At 36.6% G+C, this 22,569-nt stretch overlaps 4 protein-coding genes across 8 annotated transcripts; 1 reads left to right on the forward strand and 3 right to left on the reverse strand.

Moving 5' to 3' along the window:
• Positions 1-1,585: 1,585 nt before the first annotated feature.
• LOC113702980 (transcription factor HY5) lies at positions 1,586-4,882 on the reverse strand. Its single transcript, XM_027224178.2, has 4 exons — positions 4,555-4,882; positions 3,942-4,116; positions 3,484-3,640; positions 1,586-1,937 (listed from the first exon to the last, which is right to left on the reverse strand). The coding sequence occupies exons 1-4, from the start codon at positions 4,649-4,651 to the stop codon at positions 1,893-1,895; spliced, it is 474 nt and encodes a 157-aa protein (XP_027079979.1). The 5' UTR covers positions 4,652-4,882; the 3' UTR covers positions 1,586-1,892.
• A 5,314-nt stretch (positions 4,883-10,196) lies between these two features.
• LOC113704337 (protein OVEREXPRESSOR OF CATIONIC PEROXIDASE 3-like) lies at positions 10,197-15,466 on the reverse strand. 5 transcript variants are annotated; one of them, XR_011820092.1, is made up of 6 exons: positions 15,161-15,466; positions 13,745-14,155; positions 13,038-13,346; positions 11,351-11,905; positions 11,207-11,236; positions 10,197-10,802 (listed from the first exon to the last, which is right to left on the reverse strand). XR_011820092.1 is itself a non-coding variant. In XM_027226178.2 (4 exons), exons 1-4 carry the CDS (start codon positions 15,389-15,391, stop codon positions 11,765-11,767), a joined length of 1,092 nt encoding a protein of 363 aa, XP_027081979.1. In that variant the 5' UTR covers positions 15,392-15,466; the 3' UTR covers positions 11,029-11,764. The 5 variants fall into 5 exon arrangements, 1 of the variants encoding a protein (XP_027081979.1); XR_003451689.2 differs by having other exon boundaries at positions 11,030-11,236; XR_011820091.1 differs by having other exon boundaries at positions 11,207-11,905.
• Positions 15,467-16,316: 850 nt separating this feature from the next.
• On the forward strand, positions 16,317-19,401 carry LOC113703935 (uncharacterized). Its single transcript, XM_027225466.2, has 3 exons — positions 16,317-16,683; positions 17,662-17,893; positions 18,834-19,401. Exons 1-3 carry the CDS (start codon positions 16,526-16,528, stop codon positions 19,134-19,136), a joined length of 693 nt encoding a protein of 230 aa, XP_027081267.1. The 5' UTR covers positions 16,317-16,525; the 3' UTR covers positions 19,137-19,401.
• Positions 19,402-20,036: 635 nt separating this feature from the next.
• On the reverse strand, positions 20,037-21,715 carry LOC113703761 (uncharacterized). The gene has a single exon (XM_027225239.2). The coding sequence runs from the start codon at positions 21,568-21,570 to the stop codon at positions 20,275-20,277; it is 1,296 nt and encodes a 431-aa protein (XP_027081040.2). The 5' UTR covers positions 21,571-21,715; the 3' UTR covers positions 20,037-20,274.
• Positions 21,716-22,569: the final 854 nt, after the last annotated feature.

The following is a 22,569-nucleotide window of genomic DNA, read 5'->3' on the forward strand; positions in this document are numbered from 1 at the left end:
ATGTTGTCAACTAAGAAGGGAAATTAAGGGAAAAAAACAATGGAGATAGTTGGATCATGGGTGTTTTACTTTTATCCAATGAAGTAATTAAGTGCCTAAATACAAATTTGCGTCCGGAACAGAGTATAATTAGATTAGATAAAACAAGGTTAGTGGGGTATCCCGAACACATTAATGATAGGAGGCATTCGTTAAGAATTTCGCAATCAACTAATAATAATAAATAATAAGTAGACAGTGAAGTAGCAGCCTCCGCTGAAGATGTTAGTGATAACTGCCCCGAAATTGAAACATCAACCAATTGAAATACTACTACTAATTACAGAGAGTCGCAGGATATTCATTGATTTATTAACTTTGACCGATTCTTTCCGGTCATGCATCAGTCTTCTTATGTTTAGCCCATTAACCCTTGATGACTAAACAATTTAATTATAGTACTCTATCCGTCCCATTTTGATAGTTCTAGTTTTTTTTTCCACGCAGTTTAAAAAAAAGTAGTTAACTTTGTTGAAAAAACGAATTTAGATTGCTATTTTTCTAAAATACCCTTAAATTAAATAAAGTTGGTTTTCATATATCAATCTGTTCTGGAAAATCTAAATGCATTAAATGGGGTAGATTATATTCAATATTAACAATCGATATTAAATAAGGTAGTTTATGGTGATAACAACTTACATTGAATAAGGATATTTTAGAGAAATTAAAAGACAATTACACTCTTCATTTAGAAAGTGGACTACAATTTAAGACAGATGAAAAAAAAAACAGGACTATCAAAGTGGGACGGAGGAGTAGCATCTCTTAGGATGCTCACTCACGCATCAAAATTGATGCTGTTAAACAGGCATTTTTTTTTGGAGAGAAAACCAGGTTGTGTGTGTGTGTGTGTGTGTTAGCTTCATCATTCATGGCCTTGCACCTGCTTTACCAGTTCCAGATTCTAGTGCCTCAATTCTCTTCTCTGAAGTTTCGTAGAAAAATGTGCAGCAATGATTTAATGTATTTGATGTTAAAAGATAATTGAGAAATAAGTTCACAAAAAACGTTAAAGTTTTTTTTAAAAAATAACAATCCAAACTAGGCGATAGAGGTATCAAGCCGCAGGAGGGGTAAGACCTTCATTCAGCAGATTTCGTTCTTATTCCTGAAGGAAACAAACTTCACTCTTATAAAATTAAAACACTAAAGTTGCGTTTGATAAAATTAAAGTTTAAAATTTAAAATCTGAGTTCTAAATTTATTAATTTTTTAAATATTAAATCTGATTCATTTGAATGTATATTACGTTTAATGATAACTGAACAGTCCATCACTTATTTTTGAAAACAAATTTTACCTGAGAAATTCAGTACCACTTAATTAATTCAGATGTTTAATTTTTTATTATCAAACGAACCTGAATATGTTAAGATCTAAATTCATTAAATTTAAGTGTCGAATTGAATTATCAAACAAGACTTAAAATATTGGATGGACGACACTATGAAGTTGCATTAAATATTGACCAGATTACGTTTTTAAATTATACTACTAAGAAGTTACGTCTCTAATGGCATTATTGACACCACGCAACAGAAGAGGCTCGAAATCATGGTCCATAGAACCCATCTAACTTTACATACAATTCATTTCCCTTCACATAATTGTCTCGATTTCATCTCCACCACGGAAAAGTGGCATCAACAGAACCACCAACTTTCAGCCCAAGCATTTTTCACAGCTTAGCTAGTAGTACAACATACACTCCCAACCAGAGGTTAACAATGAAAAGAAAATAAATTAAATTCTCTACCCCAGAGCTACTCTCGTTCTACTACTACTCTTTCAGTAGTATATAGTATTAATTAGAGGTGAAAGAAAACCTACTTTCATTTCTCTTTTCTTTCTCACTTTCTCCCATCCTGTGCACCTGCTGTTGTGTTCTTCAGTATCTGCAAATCGAAAACAGTTTGAACTTTTAACTTGCTTTTGAACGGGTAATTACAGTACACAATAATGGCATTGCACGTTGATAAGCATTGGCAGACAAGGCTTAATTATACAAAAGCTCGAGTTTCGGTCTGTAAGAACGCGTTAGCCTGATACAGCAAGACATAAATTTTGTTGAAGATGCAAATGCGAGAGCAACAGCAGTGGATAGCAACTTGTTCAGTATTTTTGTCTTTTGCTCTATCTTGCACGGTGGGAACCTTTCTCAGTTACTTGAGTAATTTCCTTGCTGTAAATTTTATACTCACTATAACTTCGCTCAATGTATGATGCACACTTTGATGAATGAAAGAGGAGAAGAATCGCATATCTAGTTGTACTTGACTTAAAACATAGTATGATTTTGATTCTCACTTTAGGTTCAGGCCAGTTTCAGCCATTCAGTCCACCTAAATGAACGGTTAAATACGTTTCAAACTATTCACTACGATGAACATAGTCTAAACTAATGTCAACAGCAATTCACCTTGGTAAAATGCACGCTTTAGAAGTTCAACAAACTATCCAGCAACATACTAATCAAGAAGTGCAACAAACTAATGAGGCACACCATAACTACCAACTCAGTTCACCTTGGTACTTTGACGCTGGAAACAGAGTCAAATGTATGAAGAAGTGCAACAAACTAAGGACTCAGAGGATAACCTGCTTTACCCGGCAAAGATGCTAAAACTTCAAAAGGGAAAATGATGATGCTTACTCTAGTGGAACTCAATACAGAAAACACGCCAAGGAGAAAAACATAAAAGTACTCTATGTCTACTGGCAAACTAATAAATAGAGTATCAGCCTAGCAACCCCCCCCCCTCCCCCGGGCGGTGTGCAACCAAAAGGCAAAAAAATTACCCAGCCTTTATTTTCTAGATCTGCCACTCAAGCAATCTATCTATTCTGTTTACAAGTTTTTAGTACAGTTTTCTCTCTGCTACACCTTGGTAAATGCAGGTTTGGTCAGACACCAACCAACTAAATTAACAAGTTGGCCTGCTAAGCAACTTGTCTAGGCACCCTAAAATTAAGCCTCCACAACGCCCTCCTAGTTTCTGAGGCCGACTGTTCATGAGTTCATTCAAAGTTTACAATCTGCTAAATATTCAAAGGAGAATAGACATTGCACGCATGACAGCATTTCACTCAACTTGTCTACTGCCCAAGTTGCACGGTCCAATACTGTTTTCAGTAGAGCAACAAGCATCATTCTATAAATTTTGCTAGCGGAAACCACAGAAATGCACGAATCCGGATAGGCATGATAGTGACTGGCATAAATAATTGAGTACCAAATTGTCTAACGCAACCAAAATGGAAGTCAGGTTCAGAATGAAGATTATACACGCATGTGGAACTTGACAGAAAATGAATGCTATGTATCAAAAGAGACTGAAACTGTCGAGCTCCTCGGACCATATGGAGAAAAATAAATATACAAAGTCAAGAACCAAAAGTGAAGAAAGATATATGAATAAAGAGGGTAGTAAATTGACATACTTGTCTGAGCATTTGGTTCTCATTTTGCAACGTGGAAAGCCTCTCTTCAAGCTCCGCATTCTTTGTTTCCAATTCTTTAACCCTGGCCTCCAAGTCAATCAAGTATGCCTTCTTCCTTTCCCTTGCTTGCTGTGCTGATACTCTATTCCTCAACAACCTAAATTTCAAGATTCCAAATCACCGAAATGCCACTGACCAAAGTTGCATGCAGGTTTGCAAGTCCTATTCAATCAGCACTCAAGTGACTCCAACTCCACACAGCCCATGGCCATGACCCCCCAGTCCCCCACTTCCCCCAATCCCCACGCATTTGATCATTGCCAGCTTGCCCCACACCAGTCTATATTCCATCTTGAAAGTGCGGCCCAAGAGATGGAGTGACAGAATTTCATTGGATAAAAAACTAATAATCTAGTCCAAAATGGTCACTCACGACTTGTGATTGTAAGATGGCTTACCTCTTCAACCTCTTGTTTTCTTTATCAGCTGGGCTTCTAACTCTCTTCCTTGAACCAGCTGCAGATGGCTGAACTGGTCCGGCGACTGAACCGCCGTCCCGCCCGGAAGCTGAAGCACCGGCAACTTCCCCTCCGATCTCAGGAACTCTTCGAATCTCATCATCACTCTCCATGCCTAAATGGAACAAGACACAAGAATGAGTAAAATGTTTGAAAAGGGGATTTAAAAAAAGAAAAACTTTCTCAACTTTCCCGAGAAACTCAGGAAGCCCAGATGAGAAATCCTCACATCCTCCAAGACCCACTTGGGAAAACATCAAACTCGTCGAAAACCCCAAGTTATCCAGAAATTCATGCTCAAGCATCAAGAAAAGATTAATTTTTTAGTACAACATTGCCCACAATTCTCTCCCCCACCCCCCCTCTCTCCAAAAAAAAAATGCAAAGTCTATTTTCCCTACTCAATTAATGGCAACTCAAACTTAACTAAATCAAAAAAGAAAAACAAAACTCCCGAAAAAATTCGCGCGACTACATTTGTAAAAATACACTATCTTGAAAGATAAAACCAAGAAACGGCAGAGCAAAGATACGAAATGGGGGAGCTAAACACCTTCTTTGACTTCAACGTGAAGGGCAGAGCTGGAAGATCTTTCACTGCTGGAAGGCCTGGAGCTGGCTGCTAGAGAACTTGTAGCTTGCTCCTGCATTTTCCCCACTTGACAAGAAAAATATAAGACTAGAAACTGCAGGAAGAACCAAAAAAAAAAAAAGGAGATAAAGGTTGTTAAAGAAAGATAGGAATCCTATTAGGGATATTTGTTTGTCAGAGAGAGAAGAAAAAGAGCGGGATGTCGTTAATGCTTTGAGTGGGGTGATCAGGACTCAAGGGGAGGGAGGGACTGCAGAGAAAGAGAGCAAGAAAGAGTTGGGGGAGGTGGTAAGGTTTCGACCGTTGGATGAGCTAGAATCTGATGGCTTTGGAGTGGTGAGCGTGGAAGTTTTAGGAGCCATAAAGTGTAAAATTAATCAAAGGCTAGTGGAAAAGGAGCGTGGACGAATACGATTCGTTAGATTGGGATTGGATGGATGGATGGATTTGAATGAGCTTAGGGAGAGGTACGTTGAATTGGGTCCAAAAGTATAGGCAGGTGTCCCCTGAAGAGTTATTGATGGAGAAAAAAAGTGTCAGTGGGTTTTCCTCTTTTCTTTGGTGAAATGAAAATATCGCATACTTACCTAATTCTGTACCATACTCTGCACGTCAATGGGTAGATTGATTCATATTCAAAATCTTATGGACCTTACATATATTGAAGTTGATATTTGACCAAAAAAAAAAAAAAATCTTATGGACCTTGAAAAGTAAAATATACGAAACTATATAGAGTTAAAAAATAGTATAAATATTATTTAATTTTTATTTTTAAATAATAAAATTATTATTCAAGAAGTTGAATGTAATATTATGAACTTAAAAAAAGAACTATTGTCGACTACCTCTATTTATTTTCAAAGTTTTAATTGTATCCATGTCTAATATTTCATTTCTTCGCCTTTACTTTTTCTCCTTTTCCTGAAAAAAGTTTCTATCAATTACAATGATAACTAGAATTAAGTTTAAACAAAAATCATAAAGTCGTACTGTATTCGATCCAACAGCTATAAAATATAAGATTAATTTTATAAATTTATTAATATATATACATACATATATATTATTTAATTGTATATACATGGGTTTGGGTAGAGTATGGTATGAGTTTGAATTTGGATATGGATTATAAGAAACTAAACCCTACCCCAAATCCATGACTCTTTTACCAAATTTGGGTCTGGGTAGAGTTTGGGTCTAAGAAATTAAATCCAAATCCTTTCCAAATATATTGGGCGTGAATTAGATTTGAGTACGATTCAAGCCATCGACATGACTATTCTATGCTATCAAACATTTGGGATAATATGAAAAACCTCCCCTGAGATTTCTCTCAATATCACTTAGCATTCCTAAAGTTTAAAAATATCACTTATCTCCATTACTTTTGTTACTTATGTAACAAAATTTTAAAAAACCCTAGGCTATCCTTTTGCTTATTTTACTGAATAAAAATACTTTTAAACCATTTTGTTTACTCCAAAAAATATCACAACTTAAAAACCAATCTCTAATAGCACTACCACATCACAAAGCTATAGTCCATAAAAATATAAATTTGAAAAACAAAAAAGATATTTGAAAAGAAATACACTAGCACCAATTCAATTTTACATGCTCAAAATCAGTTTCTTATGAACCTTCTTGTTTTTTCCAACACTTCTCAACATGTGGTATAAACCTTTAAGTTGTACTAAATTATTTTAAAAATTTATGTGAATTATTATGTATCTAATAAGGGTTAATATAGTCTTTTTGTAGTTACTAGAAAAATTAAGTGATATTTTTAAAATGTTAAAAGTGCTAAGTGACATTAGAAGAACCTCAGAAAGAGGTTTCTAATATTATCCATTAAGCATGTTTAGCAAACTCTGTGGCGGACAACAAAAGACTGATTTTTAACCAATGCATGGCATATGGTTCTTTATAACTAGCAAAGCTTTCGTTTGTTTCGTGCCTTATGCAGCGTCCAAAACTCTACTGTTACGATTAGCTTCTAGACTTTGGTGGCCTCTCAAATAATTTAGTCAAACACTACAAGGATTTTGCAATCCAGTTTAGTTATAAAAAAAAACAACTAAAAATCATATAATATGTCTATGCATGTTGTTGCCATAGACACAACAATGGGAACAGTTAAAATCTAAGAAGTAGATCGTCTTTTATTTTCACCTTCAACGTTGCACGAATGATCCTTTTATTTTAAGCGTAACGGATCTTCTGTCCCATATGCCACTTTCTATCCCCTTTTTATTATATTGCTATTTCTCCAACATAAACATCACGTTTTAGTTCTTTTTTGTTTCCTTAAGATCCAATAACTATTAATTGAGTAATACACAAAATTTAACAAACTCAAAAAATCAAAATGCATAAAAAATGAGATTTTTTATGAATTTTTTACTATATTTTTAAATTTTCTATTATATATTACTTATTTAATTAATAGTTATTGGATCTTAACAAAATAAAAAAGAACTAAAATATGATGTTTATATAGGAGAAATAGTAATATAATAAAAAGTAAAATAGAGAATGACATAGGGTGTGGGACAGAAGATCCGCCGCGCGTTTGCAGGTCGTTAAATTTCTTGATGGAAAAGGGTGGAGTCCAAGGAGGAAACCGAACCGAACAACTTCTTTTCCAAAAACAAAAGAATTTGCATAGCGACCGAGGCAGATTTCTACTCGTGCTGAATCAGTGGAAATTAACTGATTTCTGTGAATATAGGATAAATCAGCCAGGGAAGGTACAGATCTAGGTAGGTAGCAAAAACTGCGTACCACGTTTGCCAGAATTGCTCACATGTACAGGTAAATAAATAAATCAGGATGGTAAAGAAGCCTGCTTAATAAGTACGTACTTTGTATGAACATGAAGAAGAAAGACTAGTGCTGCTATTATTTAAACGAAGCACTGAATCAAAGAATTTAAAGGGATGCAGGAAATGAAATGGGAATGGAGGTTTCAAGTTTCAACCCCGCCTTTCAGGTTCAGCTTCAGAAAGCTTGGACTTAGGTTTGGCAAGAACTCCCTTAAACTTCCGCCCAACTGATTTAGGTATTAGCATGATCACAGCAGATGCTGAGCGGCTGCGAATGTAAACTGGATCAGCATCCGCTGCACCTGACGAGGACGCCACTATTGATGGACATCCTACGCTGTAACTATGCCTTAGCCCGCTATGATCCCTCTTCCCTTGTTCATCCATTTCTGCTATGAGTTCTCTGTCGTCCCAAACGGTACCTGAAGACCCTTCTCTCCTGAATGATATTGTAGACCTTTGCAGAGCCGCCATCATCCCAATAATACTGCCGCTGTTCTTTGCAAAGCTCTTTTTTTTTTTGTTCTGGGAGAAGACTCTCTGCCAAGTTACTTGTCTACTTTTGTCTCAGTACACTGATATATATATACACATCTATATACACAAGTGATGAATGGCAAGGAAAGTCTTTTGTTATCGTTTGAAAGGGACAAAAAAAGAAGAAAGAATGGCAAGGAAAGTCAGTGCGAAAAAACAATTGAAGCGGTCATTCAAGGGAATCTGATCAATTCTTGTTTACTCGTACAGTATTTTCCACATCTTCAAGGTCCTACCTGCGACCAGACTACGGAGTACGCACACCAAAAAATAAATAATAATACTACTGTTTTAAATTTTTTTTTTTTCTCTGGGAACTTTTCAGCAAAGCAAACACTAAAATTTTTTTCTCCTTTTGTCTTTATGATCCCATCCTCTGCCTATTGCAACCATACACTGCAGCAATATTTCAGAGCTGATTGATTAAGTAGTATCAGGGGCAAAGGAAAATTTTCCAAGCTCTTCTGTTACTAGTTAAAACCCAGGATCAGAGTCTCCGGCCTTGTGTGTACTTTATGCAAATCGTCGCCTATTTTTCTTACTAGTTTCTTTCTTACGAAGTTTCTGCTTTTGGACTCGCATGCCAGCAGCTTGGCACCACAAATTGGTAGATATGTGGAACTTTTAACATCGGTCTTATGTCAAAAAAAAAAGTACTGACTAGGGACTAGTTTACTTCGACCTCAGAAATTCTGCTTTCCGTGGAATAGATATTTTTTTTTTGGGATAATTTCACAAATCTCCCTTGAAGCTTATCTTAATATCGCTTAGCATCCTCGTGATTTCAAGAATTTCTCTTACCTCTCCTTGATTGACATGTTTTATAACATTGTCACCTCTTGTGCGTTAAAAATTTAATACAAGAGGAAAGATAACAATTTACTTCCATTTGTATCCTTTTGTCGTCCTTATGTAAATATCAGAGCAACAATTAAGACCTAAATAAACTTCGTAGGTGAAAGACAAATTGGGAGAGATGTAAGTATAATAAAGAGGAGTTGGAGCAATTAAGTGGTTTTACAATTGGGCAATGACTAGCACGAGTTTAGTGGCAAAAGGAGCAATTTGAAGAACCAATTAGTAGAAGATATTGTAGCAAATCATAACGAGTTCGAACATTAGAAAACATTCTTATAATTCACCAATATTATTTAACATAAAGAATCAATATGGTTACGATATGAAGGCGACAATCAAGATTTCAAGAAACGAAAGAAATTCTATATATATAATGAGTAGAAAGTTTTGAATTCAGAATCTCTTAATTACAATCCCTCGTACCTTATAACCTAATCAAACTGTATTCGCTGCTAATGTCCGTTTAATATGCTTCTGATGTGTTAAATAATAATAGTGCCAAAAGTACTTGACCTTTTATTTGTTATAGCAAAAAAAAAATATATATATATCATTATATATGCCAATTTTGTTAATTATTGTTTTGACTTTTTTGCTTTCCAAATTCTTTTTTTTTTTTTTTGTGTGGGAATTTTAGTCAATCAATTAGGAGAATCCGGTAAGGTAATATTGACAGGGGTCGAGCCTGTGCAATAATAAATACCTGCTCAAACAAAATATAATTTCTGTAGATAGTGATAAGCAGGGTCGAATCCACAGGGACTGGGGATAATTCGTTTCTTCTAGAGTTCAAAGTATGGGGGGATTTTTGGATTAAATGCTAACTAAATAAATTAAATGCAGAAAATAAATAAAAGAAATAATTATTGGAGAAACTCTAGCCAAGGGTGTACGTCAGAAATGGTTCATGCAACTGATCATTGATTCATGGATAATTCCAACATTTACTAATAGATTGGTTATAGTTGTCTCGCACGCGCTAAACAACCAACCCTTCCGTAATTTATCGATAGCTAAGGTACGACCGTTAGCTATTTCTCTAACCCAAAAACAACCCTAGGTACGACCGTAGGATTCAATTTCCAGATTGCATTAATAATTAGAAAGGCCCAATCCTAACCAATAAACACGCTACGAGGGTTTATTTAAATTAGATCGTATGTTTCTCTGACATAAACCCAATTACGCCAGTTGCTACTGGGATAGAGGTAGCGAACAATTACGGATTCAGTTACCTCTATTTAGCAAAATAGCCTACATGAATAATCAATTATTGCGCACTAATCAATCATCCACACGAGGTATAACGGTTAAAAGCAGGAAACATATGAATACCAATAAATGGAGGAAGCAATTAAAATAAATTAGATCTCACAGAAATTGTTGAACCAAATCTTCAGTTGTGCCCCTTGACTAGAATTAGAAGATTAGTTCTCCATTGAGAGTAACTCACGCAATTCCATTGAAGGAAATTGCGTTAATATTTTACAATAGAGGAACTACTCTGCGGACCAGAGCCAAGCGGCTGCGTTGTTTTTTTTCTTATTCCCTTCGCTCCCTAGTTATCACGTGAAATCCCTGGCTAAGTAGTAATCCCGCGGGATCCGTCCTTTCTCCCCCTTCAAACTTCAAAGTCGGCTGGCCTTTTGTAGCCTTCTCTCCCTTCAATTTCGGTCAAAGCAATATTGGAAGACAATTGCAATGGTCCCCACTTTTCCAAGGTCAGCAACCGTGGCTTTTTCCTTAGTTTCCTAATGGAAAAATACTACCAAATAGAACTAGTTTCCTAAATAGCAAAATAAACCACAAAAGAAAGTATTTCAAGTTTCCTAATTCAACAATAAGACTAGTAATTAGAATTCAAGTCTTCCAAATCTTCCTCTCAAGCTGCCCAGAGTTTGAATCGAACTTGGAAATCGATCCCGAACGTGCTACCATCAAATTAATTGGAAGATTGCCCCTTTTTGTCACGTTTTGCTCTTTTTCCTACAATTTAGCACCATTAACCAAATATAAGTAGAATCCATCAATTAACGCAATATTTGGCTGAAATCAAGGGAAGAATAATTATAGATTTAGCGACAAATAATGACCTATCAAATATTATTGTCAATTTACCACCCATAATGGAGACATCCTGTATCGTCAATCTAATCGAGGAGGTAAGAGATATTTTTGAAACTACGAAAGTGTTAAGTGATATTAAGGCAAACCTCCGAGGAGGTTTGTGAAAATTATCGCATCTTGTATTTCGGTTCAAGTAGACCAAGACCGATCTTATTCTTTTGAATACTTCTTCTTGGTTGACGCCTTGAGAACAACTCATACGGTCAACCTCACAACTTTTGAATACATGTTCTTATTTGGGCTGCAGCAGACCAAGACTGTACCTATTCTTTTGAACTTTTCTTCTTGATTTCCTGCAAACAAAAAAAGAAAAGAAAAGAAAAAGCTTTTCCTCTTGGTTGATGTCATTTCCCCTCGATCATAATTCACAAGTCATATGCTGCACGAACGCAATAGTATAAAATTACCAGTAGTCAGCAAGAAGACATCCCAAATGACTGCACCTTCACCTGTTCATATGGTCCTCAGTGTGGTTAAAACAAGGTCATAAATTCTTTAAGAACACCGGCTTCTGCCAAGTTTGACTAGCTATATAAAATGACCAGTACTCAGCAAGAAGACGTCCCAAATGACTGCAACTTCACCTATTTATATTCTCCTCCTTGTGGTCTAAAAATCTTAAAAAAAAAAAAAACCAGCTTCTCCCAAGTTTGACTAGCTCTATAACAGCAACATACTGCATGCCACGTAACAGCCAAGAAAAATTATAATGAGGAGCATACAGTTTTTCTTCACATAAAGAGTAAGCTACCATGTGAATTATGCAGCGTGTGGAGCTTTCCAATAGGTGTATTTACATGGAAAACTGAAAAGAGCATCTGTTATGTAAAAGTAGAAGCAGAACGTTCATAAGGAAGGCGGTGTTCAGGAATCCCATCTTCAGCTCGTTTGTCCTCGAACCATTTCACCACCCTTTTCTTAGGCAGGTTTGTCAGATGCACAATGTTGCTGATCATGGCATTCTGAACATGTTTTAGAACAGTTAGATTCCAGATTATGATAAGATAGCATCATAAGAAAGTGTTTTCTGAAGAATTTTCATGTAAATTGCATAAATATTGGAGGAATTGTATCTGAAGCCATATAACTTTGATGGGATTATTATTACTAGTTAGCGGGGGATGTGGAAAATAGATCCACAATAATATAATATGACTGCAGTAACAAATCAAATTTTTAATCACAGCACACCACATATATTATTTGAAATGTCAAATTATTATTCCGAATTACCTAATTACAAGATATTAACCGCACCTGCCAGATAATGCGGGCATGCTGGAAAATTCAACAGAATCCAGATTTCACAAAGAAACAAAAAATTGTCTCATGGTGGATTGAAGACCCTCTACAGGTTTTACTCCTAGAATGTCTAAAAAGTATTAGGTGACTTGTTGAACCTACAGCTCAAGTTTCTCTTCTTGAGCTTGCTATCAGCTGCTTACGGGCTTTGTTTCAAGTTTTAAGTAGAAACAATATTCGTTTATTGTTCTCGCATCTATTTTCTTTCCTAAACTTCAGCAACCAAATAGTTGCATTGAAGTTTTAGAATCCTAATGTGGCATATCAGGCCTAATGCAAGTCAAATTCTATTAATTATAAACCATCAAACCTGAACTTCTGGATGTACTTGTTTATTCTCAACATACCCAAATTACCCCAGTTTGTGTCTAATATTTTCTAGAAACCAGAAGCAATGAACCTTTACACACTATCTTAACATTTCAGCATCATATCAGCACAAAGAAATTGCATATTTGACCACTGCTATAAACCCCATCGACGATCGAGTTTTTCCTTTTTCTTAGCCAGAATTGCATCAACTACACAAATAAGCCAATTCCAATAATTTTAGATCCCTAAAGTTTAGGATTTTCTTTGGACCTTGTAAAGGCATTAACTTGACAATTCTAAAGCCTGCATGTTTTATTCCATATATTTGCTAGTTTACCTAACCAGCATTTCCTTCTTCAGATTAGTTCTGCCAATAAATATTCCCACATTTTCACAAAAGGAAGTCTGATTCTAATGCAAAAGCATGTAATGGACTAAATTTGTTTGATGTCACATAAGCACTCATTCTAGCATACTCACCGAGGGACGCTTTGTTCGGTTATATACACGTTCAAGAGTATCAAGTTGAGCTTTTTTAATTCTCTTTTTAGCAGACCAGTTGCTTTGCATCACATGAACCGGCACTTTCACCTCAGCCTCAGCCTTCGTGGTTACTGGTGTCATCTCCAAAGGACTTGCTTCTTTCAGTTTGTTTACTGGCTCTACTACTGTTGAAACAGGTTTATCAGGCAAAGCAGCACTCATCATCAGAAGATCTGGAGGAGGATCACGAAGCAGTTCAAGGACAACAGCTCTATCAAGACATAAATCAGCTGCGAGACTTTTAATCTGCCAGCCAAGAATAGACAAGTATTAGAGACTTAGAAATGGGCCAGGCATGATGACTGACTGCTCCATTCCACTTTATTATTGTTTTCCATGGACACCTTACACTCACACCATCATGTTACTTTGCTTCAAGATCAAAATAATCATGCTTTCTTTTGAAAAGGGAAGGGGAAAGTCCACGGCATTAACTTTAAACATGATAAAAGTTATTTTTGCTATACCAGAAGTGGTTGGCAGAAATGGCAGAGGGTTCTATCAGATCAAGATCCAGGTAGAAGTCAACGGGTTGAAAAATGGTGTACTAAGACGTAAATTCATGGATTTTATCTTAACCCAACCAAAATTTGCTCAATTAGTGGTTAAAGCTGCAATTGCAAACATTCTGAAGTACAACTTACATTGGTCTTACGCCGACCATTTTTTAAAGCATAAGCCAGTCTCTTAAGCTGCCAATTTTTTAATTTCACTGGCATTTCTTCATCGTTATCATCTTCTTCAAGATCCTCGACATGATAATTAGCAGTATTATCGTCCTCATTTTCTTCTTCTTTCTCGTCTTCATCAGATTCATCCTCTGTTTTGCCATCCCCAACCAAGTCCAGAGCCCCACAAAGTTCATCATCCTTCAGTGCCTCTTCTAATTCACGTTCAAGCTTTGCAAGGTCCTCTTCACTTATTTCATCATCATCATCACCATTTTCTGAAGATAGATTATCATTTTTCAAGTCTTCTTCCAGCTGGCGAAAGAGGGCCTCAAAGGCATCATCATCTTCATCTTCTTGAGTACTTTTACTGCCGAAAGTTTGCTCCTGGAAACAAAAAGCAGAAGAAAAATTGTAAATTTTTCCAATCATCACTCCTACAAGTTGATTATGATTTGTACAGCTAAATTAATTTAGGGAATGGAAAATACTTTTGAAACTGCTCACAAGGAATGGAAAAGCAATTGTCAGATGATGAAGCTAGTATCCTCACACGTATAGTGAGCAATTCAGAAAAGCAAAGCCTTCTAAAGAAATAAACTTGCCATGTTAATGCATTCATATGAGCATCACATTCACAAATGAAAGATGAACTAAGCTACTTGATACTCTAATCTAAGTAAGAGCTCGTTCAAATTGGTTTATCAACTAAATAAACCAAGCCCCTAATCTTGGTTCTTTAAGCTCAGCTCACTAAACAAGATACTTGAAACTACATACAAATAAAGCAAACCTCAACAAACTTGGCTCACATAATAACGAAGGCGAGCTTAAACAAAGATTTATGCTCATCAACCACATCAAATCAAACATGAACACAACGCCTTTGGAGAAGCTAGGCTCCTTTACATCCCTAATCAGCATTCCACAATCCCATATCAGTTTAAGCATCTAGCTAGCTGAAGTTGGGTTCCTTTAACTTCTACGCTTGTCTACAAATATTCAGGGTAAGATTGTTATCGTAAAGTCTCTATGCCACTAACAATTCTTCTTCTTCTTCTTCTTCTTTTTGACACTGCCATTTTTAGTGCAAAAACTTTTCTTGGTAACGCAAATGCTGCTACGAATATGCCACTGGGCATTAAGAAAAGTATTCCTTCTTCAAAATTACCAGTATTCTTGAGCATCAGATATTTCGAGGACAGCACAATTGAAGGATGTTTCATTCAGAGGCACATGTGGACACACAGTGTCACAGCTACACTGATAATCAACATAATTGCTTCCAAGGCCAGTCACAATCCAATAAATTCAAACAAAACCCACGAATTTATCAACAAAATTCTGAGTCATAAGCATGGAAAAAGTGAAAAAAAAAACTAAAAATTAGACCTTTATCTTTTGCTTCTTAGACTTGACAGGGGAGCTGGAGGCCTGATGGCCTCCTCGGCGGCGGGCGAAAGTGAGGATTGAGGAGGAAGAGAAGGGTTGACGTGGCAGGATGAAACTGGTTCTAATGCTTTTTGTGTCGACAAACAAGGGTTTCTTGTTGAGACAGCAATGAGGTTTAAGAGCAACAAAAGAGGACATGTGAGGGAGCCATGCTGCAGTGGGAGCACCCATTTTCTTTTTTGCCAATCTTCTTTCTTCTTCTACAGTCTCAATAGTGTTTCTTTCTGCTACTACAAGTGTTTCTGGTGGTACTGTGGTAGTATATAAATGATCAAAAAGAGCCCCCTCACATTTCCAAAGAAATCCTTTTTAGTCCCTCATATATAGAATGGCACAAAACAGTCCCAAATAAATGTACCAGTACTATTAATTTGATTCCAGAACATTTTCAAACAAATTTCTACTTCCTCAAAAATAAAATAAAAAAATTCTCGCAAAAAAATGCAAATTCTAGTCACCTGATCAAACTTCAAGAATAAAAATAACATTTTTCTCAAAAAAATCCTCTCGCTACCTCTCCCCTTCTTCCTCAAGAAGTGGTGAAGTTTTTTGGAAGAGAATGCGTTCTTTGTTTAGATTGCACATTATTTATATTTTATTTATATATTTTGACTTATTTGCATCATTAAAATATTTTTTATTTCATATACATTACATTAAAAGAGTATTACAATATTTTTTTGAAAATTATTTCAAATAATCTCTTATCCAAACACACTATTCCTATCGTATTCCTATCATATCGTACTCCTGATCGTACTCAGTTGCCTTCTTTGGCTGGAAGTCAGATTAAATTTTTAGGACCAAATCGATATATTTGTGGTATATAAGGGACTATTTTGCATCTTTTATATATATATATATATATATACATACACCTAATGTACCAAAAGAAAATTATGTTTCTTTAAAAAATGCATTACCATACATAATGGATTTTTAGTCTTTCTCACAAGCAGCAAATATTTGTCTACAGATGGCCGGCTTTCATTTCACCTACTGAACCACGCCTTCACTGAATACTATAAGAAAACGTGCTAGGCATAATAATTGGACTAATAAGTTTGCAAACAAGCCCCAGCCCAGCGGAGCTGCTCCCTCGATCCCCTCCTCCCTCCTCTTCTCATCCCGTCAAATCCACAGCACCACCACTCACTATTAGTATATATATAAAAGAAAAACTGTAGAGAAAGCAGGCTGGTTTGGGCTGTAATTCTGTAAAGGAGAAGAAAACCCGTAACAAAAGTCAACAAATTCAACTGCAGAAAGAAAGAAAAGAAAACAGTGGGAGGTGGAGTAAGTGCAATGGCGGGGCGATCGAGCTCAACGTCCACATCCACATCCACATCATTATCGTCAGTATCTTATTCTTCATCTTCAAAGAGAGGAAGATGGAGCCATCTCTCAACCCACGCTGCTCGGTTTTATTTCCTCCTCATTTTTCTGCAAATCCCTCTTTTCAGGTTTCATTTTCCTGCAATCACTCTTCCGGCACCCTTTCCCGCGCAAAAGAATCGTGAGCGGTGGCCCATCTTCAAAAAATGGATAATAATTGAAATTCAGTAGTTTTAGGTTTCTTTTTGGCATCTGGGTTGGAGTTTTCTTTGGCTGGAGATGCATATTTGGTTGGATTTTTGAAGTTTTGACTTGCTCATGCTTTTTGGGAAGTGTTTCTAGTTGGTTAAGTCATTTTCCTTTGGTGCAATGCAATTATATCACAGATTTTTTTGGCCGTCTGGTCTTATGATCTGTATTTGAAAATGGAACTTTATTTGATTGTATGCTAATTGTTGTCCGCTCCATGACTGTTAAATTTAGCAGCATTGACGTTAAAAAAAAAAAAAAAAAAGAGTTGGGCAGCTGAAAATTTTAGGTTCTTTACCTCTCTACAATTGTTGGCTGTTTCTTTGATCTTGGTTGGTGGTTTTTGATCGCTGAGGCTTGGATATTTTTTCACATTACTCTTAAACGGTGAAATATTTTTATCATTTTCTTTTCCCCATTTTTAAATGTTTGATGTGTATATTACCATGAAGAAAGAGAGAGAGTTGAAAGTTGTTCACTAATGAAAGCAAATAGGAGGTGGTGGCTCTGCTGTAGTTCATTGTACATGATAGAGGAAATAGACACTGGCCTCTAGATCGGTTGTTTCCGACTGAATTTGCTGTGAGAATATTGCCTACCTGGCTCCTTTCAATTTTTCTCATTTTACGTGTTATTTCTTTCAGCATTCCTTTTCATTTCCAACTGTTTATTGCCTATTTCATTTATTATTTTGAAAAGTGAAAGCTACCAAGTTTTCCTAGCTAGTATTAAAGGAATAACCAATATTTAGGGATTATTTTGGGGCAAAATGCGAAACTCTAAATGCAGCCAAGTTGTTGGCTGTGCAAATTAATCATTTGATTTTTCTCCCTTTCCCTCTGCTGTTTTTTGGTCAGGGTTCCATGTAGATCTGGGCTGTGTACAACACCACTACAGGTCACGTCCTGCCAGTTGATATCTAGTGAAATCTTTCCCCTTCCCGTAGTGAAGGCCCTACTCTACCCTGGTGCTGTTTTGGATGGTTTGATCAGTAACCAGACTGTTCCAAGCTGGGACAATATTCTGAATATTTATAACTTGACTGGAGTGAAGGAGGCTTCTGCTGTAACTGACTTGCAACGATTGGAGGTTCGGCTCACTAACTTCTTCTATCTGTATTAGTTATGGTGTCTGAATAATGTTTAGCAAGTCATATCAATCTGTTTTGTAAAATTGTGGTGTTGATGTTCAGTCCTTTTTGCCTGAGTTTCTTTATTGTGTTAGAGTCCTTTGCCGAAGATCTTAGTAGGTATTTACAGGTGTAATGATGAATAAAAAATGAAGCTTTCTTAAATTCCAATTGCAACCTATGTTAACTAGTTTCTGCAAATTTCTGTTTCTCTGATTCTCAGGGGTTGTTTTTGGCCATAAGGTCATTGTTGATTTGCTGACAGTGTTGAAAGTTCAGAGAGCTAAATTTTGGTGGTGTGTTGTTCAACTGTTACAGTTTTAACTTAATATGAAAACTATTGCCGTTTTCACATGTTCTACTTTCATCTTGATCAACTTGCCAATAAACAGAGCAGGGAAGGAAGGAAAGAAAACATAACTTCTTTTCACCAGAATGTTCTGAATAGTTTGTTTGAAACAGTTTCACTCTTTTATTAGCAGAGATACTTTTGGAATAACTGAACAGTTTGATACTTTGTAGTATGACCGAATGGATTGATTTCAATCAATCATCGAAATTTTGACCAATGTCTATTGTGCTGGTAGTAATTAGTTTTTACCATAATCTGATCTTTTAATGAATAGTCTGCAACTGGCCAAGCAAATGAAAGAAAAAATTGAGCTGTCCTAAATCCCTTAGAAGCACTTGGAATTCAGGTTTAGTGGCCTGAACAACTTTTGCAGACTTGATTTTCCTTTTTGGAGAAAATTCCTGCACAGCGTGTGAGTTGATGTTTGTGCACTGATTCATATATATATATATATAGTGCAAATTATTCTGAGTTTGAGTCTTTGGAAAATTTCATCTAATGAGCGTTTGCCCTCCTGTTGTCAATCTTATATATTTAATTTGCACCAGGTTCTTGCTGGAAGCTACTTCTCTGTGGCCGGAGGACTTATTGGCATTATTAGACCTGGGAGAATGAGCATGTTTGGAACCCTTCTTGTTATCTGGGGCCTAGTCAAAGAAGGGATTCTTAAGAAGCCAGTGAACACCGACCCTACAAGTGCAAATCAAGTATTTGTCTACCCAACAATGTTGATAGCCCTGATTTGTGCCTTCCTGTCTGTTAAGTATGATGTAAAGAAGGTTATGCGAAGCACTCCAAGTCGACCAGTTGCAAAGCCTCTGCAGAGCTCTGTCAAGTCAAAGTTGAAGTGAGTTACGTTATAGTACTGCTGACGAAAAATGAATTTCACCATTTCCTTTTCCTTAACTAGTTCTCAGACAAATTCTGCTACCACTGGGGTTAATTACCTTTTGGATGAAACTCATCGAAGCTGCAAATTCTCTACTTCACAAGCAAAGTTTGTCGGTGAATGAACTGAGCTGTTTCTTTTTTTGCATTAGGAGAATTGAGTATGAATGTTTTGAAGCTGCTTATTTTATAAACGTCATCTCCAGACGGCTTGCGCATTCGATTTTATTTTTCTGCCTGTTCTTGGTACAGATAGTAACTAGTGCTACGTAGCAAATGGTTTCGCTGTGATTTGCCTTTCTGGATGGAAGAAAGATGGGATTTGGTGGTGGCACCAACTGGGGTTTCCCCCATTGCTGGAGGTAGCTATGGAGATGATAATTCAAGAAATGACAAAGAAAACAAACACGAACAGTAGAAAAGCCTGTGTAGCTAGTTTAATCTTGTAAATGAAACAGCTCTTAAATCCACTCATCAAACATATCCTTTGGCCAAAACTTGCACGAAGAAACCAGGCCGAATTTCCCCAAATTGATGAAAAAAGGTAATGAGTTATAGATGCAGTCAAGTCTAATTACAATAATATGTTTACTTTTACACTGGAATCTACATAAACTAGTTTTGAATGTTGACTTTGACATAAACAAGTTTATACTCGCAGATAGAGGCCAAACTGATAGAGTCAAACCTTAGATTTAAGTATAGTTTTAAGGCAAAGTGGCATGTGAGATAAAAAGTTGATGAAACATAAAAATGAGGTTGAAATTAATGTGTGTACGGAATTATAGAGAAAATTTCCCAAACAATATGCTTTCAGATTGAAAGTTAATGAGCTGGGAAATTTCCTGACTCAATGGTGAATATTTTGCCACATAATCCTCTTCAAGAAACTCTTATTGAATTGCAGGTTACATTTAAAGCATCCGAGGCTATCCCGTATCACCAGTTTGCATTAGTTACTGCCCTTGTCCCAACAGAATATGGATATTATGATTGTTCTCATTCCCAGAATCAACTCCTGCAGCAATAAAAAGCTCCTTTCCCAATTCTTAAATCATCTTTTTGACAACACCTGTGAGGCTACATCATTAACTGCATCTCCTAATCAAGTCCATTGGGAAGGTAATTAATGCCATGAAGTAAGAATGTATTCCCTTTGTATGTAACTGTCCTGCTCTCAGCTCCAATACACCATAAATGGCCTTGCAGCTTCAAATCTCCTTTCATCCCTGCCGTCTCCCACACAAACTTAAACAGCCCAAGAGCCCTGTCAAGCTGCTTCACGCCACCCCAAACCATATTTTCCTCATTGGAAGTCAAAATTTTCCCCATAAACGAGCAAAACTGGTTTTGACCTTCAATAGGGTAACACCCTCCTCTAACTTCTACTTCAATATCTAGCACGCTTCCGTACAGATAATACAATAGAAGTGTAAATAGGCATCGAGATGGATGACCCAATGTCTTGGTTAGTTTCTTCCGCACTAGGCTTTCTTGATGCCGACTTTCTTTGTACCCAATACTCTTATCTATCAAAATATCCCTGATTTGATAAAGACCTTCCTTCATCGACTCAAGCTTTTTCACATGTAAAACAAATTCCTCCTGATCATTCAAGCAATTAACAAGATCAATGACCATCTCCAGGACATCTTCCCATTTGTGGTGATCGCTCGACTTTGCAACTTTTGTGGGAGCAATACGCATCCATGAAGTGGACTCAGGATCGTAAGAGATGGCAGCGGTTAAAAACTTCAGGCAACTGGCAACTATTTGCTGCGCCATTTTGATTTCCTTTCTTGGGCACTCCTGAATTCGATAATCAATCTCAGATCTCAACTCATTCAGTACCTCCTCCAATGCACCTGCCCATATCTGATGTTGAGTCACTTGTGGGCATACTGTAAGCCTCACCAACTTCCTTTGCTGAGCTGAAACATTCAAAATGTCTGAAATTTTGGTTAGGGAATTCAGAGTGAGTGGTCCTCTTTCACTTGATTTACCAAAGTACATAGGTAATGCACATTGTGGATCTCCAAATGTTTTCACCACATTCGTCCTCATTGTCTCCTGCATAGCTGGACAACCAATATAATCTCTTGCTAGCGACTTGAAAGCAAGCATCTTTTCTTCAAGTTTCCTATCAAACACTCTTGCATCCTCATTAACTTTAACCAGCCTGCCATCAATCAAGTCCACATGTTTTAATGACTGGGCTAATTTCTTTAGCCTCAGAAAGGTATTCTCATACCATTCAGCAGGAAAAAGCTCTTGCTCATGGGATTCTTCTGAGCAGCCATGGGACAAGAATCTCAGGTGCGTTATTCTGTTTTGCTTGGTTCTCAAAAACTTTGATGACTTGTATAGAAGGTTTTCTGCTTGCTTATAGGCCATCATAAAACCCGTGCAAAACTAATTCCCAAGTTCAAGATTCTTGTGGGCATTTTATCAAACAAGTGATGTGCACTTCCTGGACCAACGACAACAGCAGTGACATGGGACAAAGAAGCAATTGAATGGGGGCAGTAGTTAGCAAGTGTTTTCTACAATCAAGAAACGGATATTTGAAAGATTCATCAAACAGAACAAAACGTTGGATTGTGTATTTGGTATTTTTCGAACAAACAAGAGAGGGTTAGGCAGCAGGGTGAATGAAAATTCATCTTTATTTCTGATTGTTTTTTACAACATTTGAACAACAAAAAGATGAAGGTCAATGCGTTATTTGGCATAATTACGCCTTCAGGAGCTATGCTCCGTCGTTTTGTTCAGGATTTTCCCGTCCTTATATCCTGATATATGAATGCTTGTAATAATTGTCCGAAATTACGTATGAATTTTTCTAACCAGTGCTCATCAGATACTCCTTAAACACACACACACATGTATATACACACACAAATTTACACTAATCAATTTTATATTTCAAAAAATATGACACTTGAAATATATTTTAACAAATATTAGACAAGCCCAATAAATAGAACATGCATCGCATGATAAATTTTTTCTCATACCTCACTTCCAATGAAGGGTCATTTTTCTTAAACTTACAACATTCACAAGGTAAGTTGTTAATTCGAAAGTGTTGACCACTTTCCTATCACCAATACTGCATTCGAATCCCGCCGTAAATATAAGAACTGTATTCGAATCTTCCTATCACCAATACTATATTCGAATCTCGCAGTAAATGTAAGAACTGTATTCGAATACCGCCCGCCGTAAATGTAAAAACTGTATTCGAATCCCGCTGTGAATGTAAGAACTGTATTTGAATCCTACTGTGAATGTAAGAATTGTGTCGATACAACCTTGAGGTGGAACCATTCTAAACTACAACATTTGGTGGATTTTTTAGACCCTATTCCTATAACCACGATTTGTTTGTTATGC

Source organism: Coffea arabica, chromosome 8e, assembly GCF_036785885.1.
Source record: "Coffea arabica cultivar ET-39 chromosome 8e, Coffea Arabica ET-39 HiFi, whole genome shotgun sequence".
NCBI classification, from domain to species: domain Eukaryota; kingdom Viridiplantae; phylum Streptophyta; class Magnoliopsida; order Gentianales; family Rubiaceae; genus Coffea; species Coffea arabica.

Bases quoted from the DNA above. Each gene is read 5' to 3' on its own strand.
- LOC113702980 (XM_027224178.2), bottom strand. From the start codon at position 4,651: ATGCAGGAGCAAGCTACAAGTTCTCTAGCAGCCAGCTCCAGGCCTTCC. The intron at 3,641-3,941 runs GTAAGCCATCTT...CTTGAAATTTAG, and splicing joins GAAAACAAGAGGTTGAAGAG to GTTGTTGAGGAATAGAGTAT. The intron at 1,938-3,483 runs GTATGTCAATTT...TTCGATTTGCAG, and splicing joins AGAACCAAATGCTCAGACAA to ATACTGAAGAACACAACAGC.
- LOC113704337 (XM_027226178.2), bottom strand. From the start codon at position 15,391: ATGGGTGCTCCCACTGCAGCATGGCTCCCTCACATGTCCTCTTTTGTT. The intron at 14,156-15,160 runs GTCTAATTTTTA...TTTTGTTTCCAG, and splicing joins CTAAGAAGCAAAAGATAAAG to GAGCAAACTTTCGGCAGTAA. The intron at 13,347-13,744 runs GTAAGTTGTACT...CTTGGCTGGCAG, and splicing joins ATGGTCGGCGTAAGACCAAT to ATTAAAAGTCTCGCAGCTGA.
- LOC113703935 (XM_027225466.2), top strand. From the start codon at position 16,526: ATGGCGGGGCGATCGAGCTCAACGTCCACATCCACATCCACATCATTA. The intron at 16,684-17,661 runs GTTTCATTTTCC...TTTTTTGGTCAG, and splicing joins CTGCAAATCCCTCTTTTCAG to GGTTCCATGTAGATCTGGGC. The intron at 17,894-18,833 runs GTTCGGCTCACT...AATTTGCACCAG, and splicing joins CTGACTTGCAACGATTGGAG to GTTCTTGCTGGAAGCTACTT.
- LOC113703761 (XM_027225239.2), bottom strand. From the start codon at position 21,570: ATGATGGCCTATAAGCAAGCAGAAAACCTTCTATACAAGTCATCAAAG.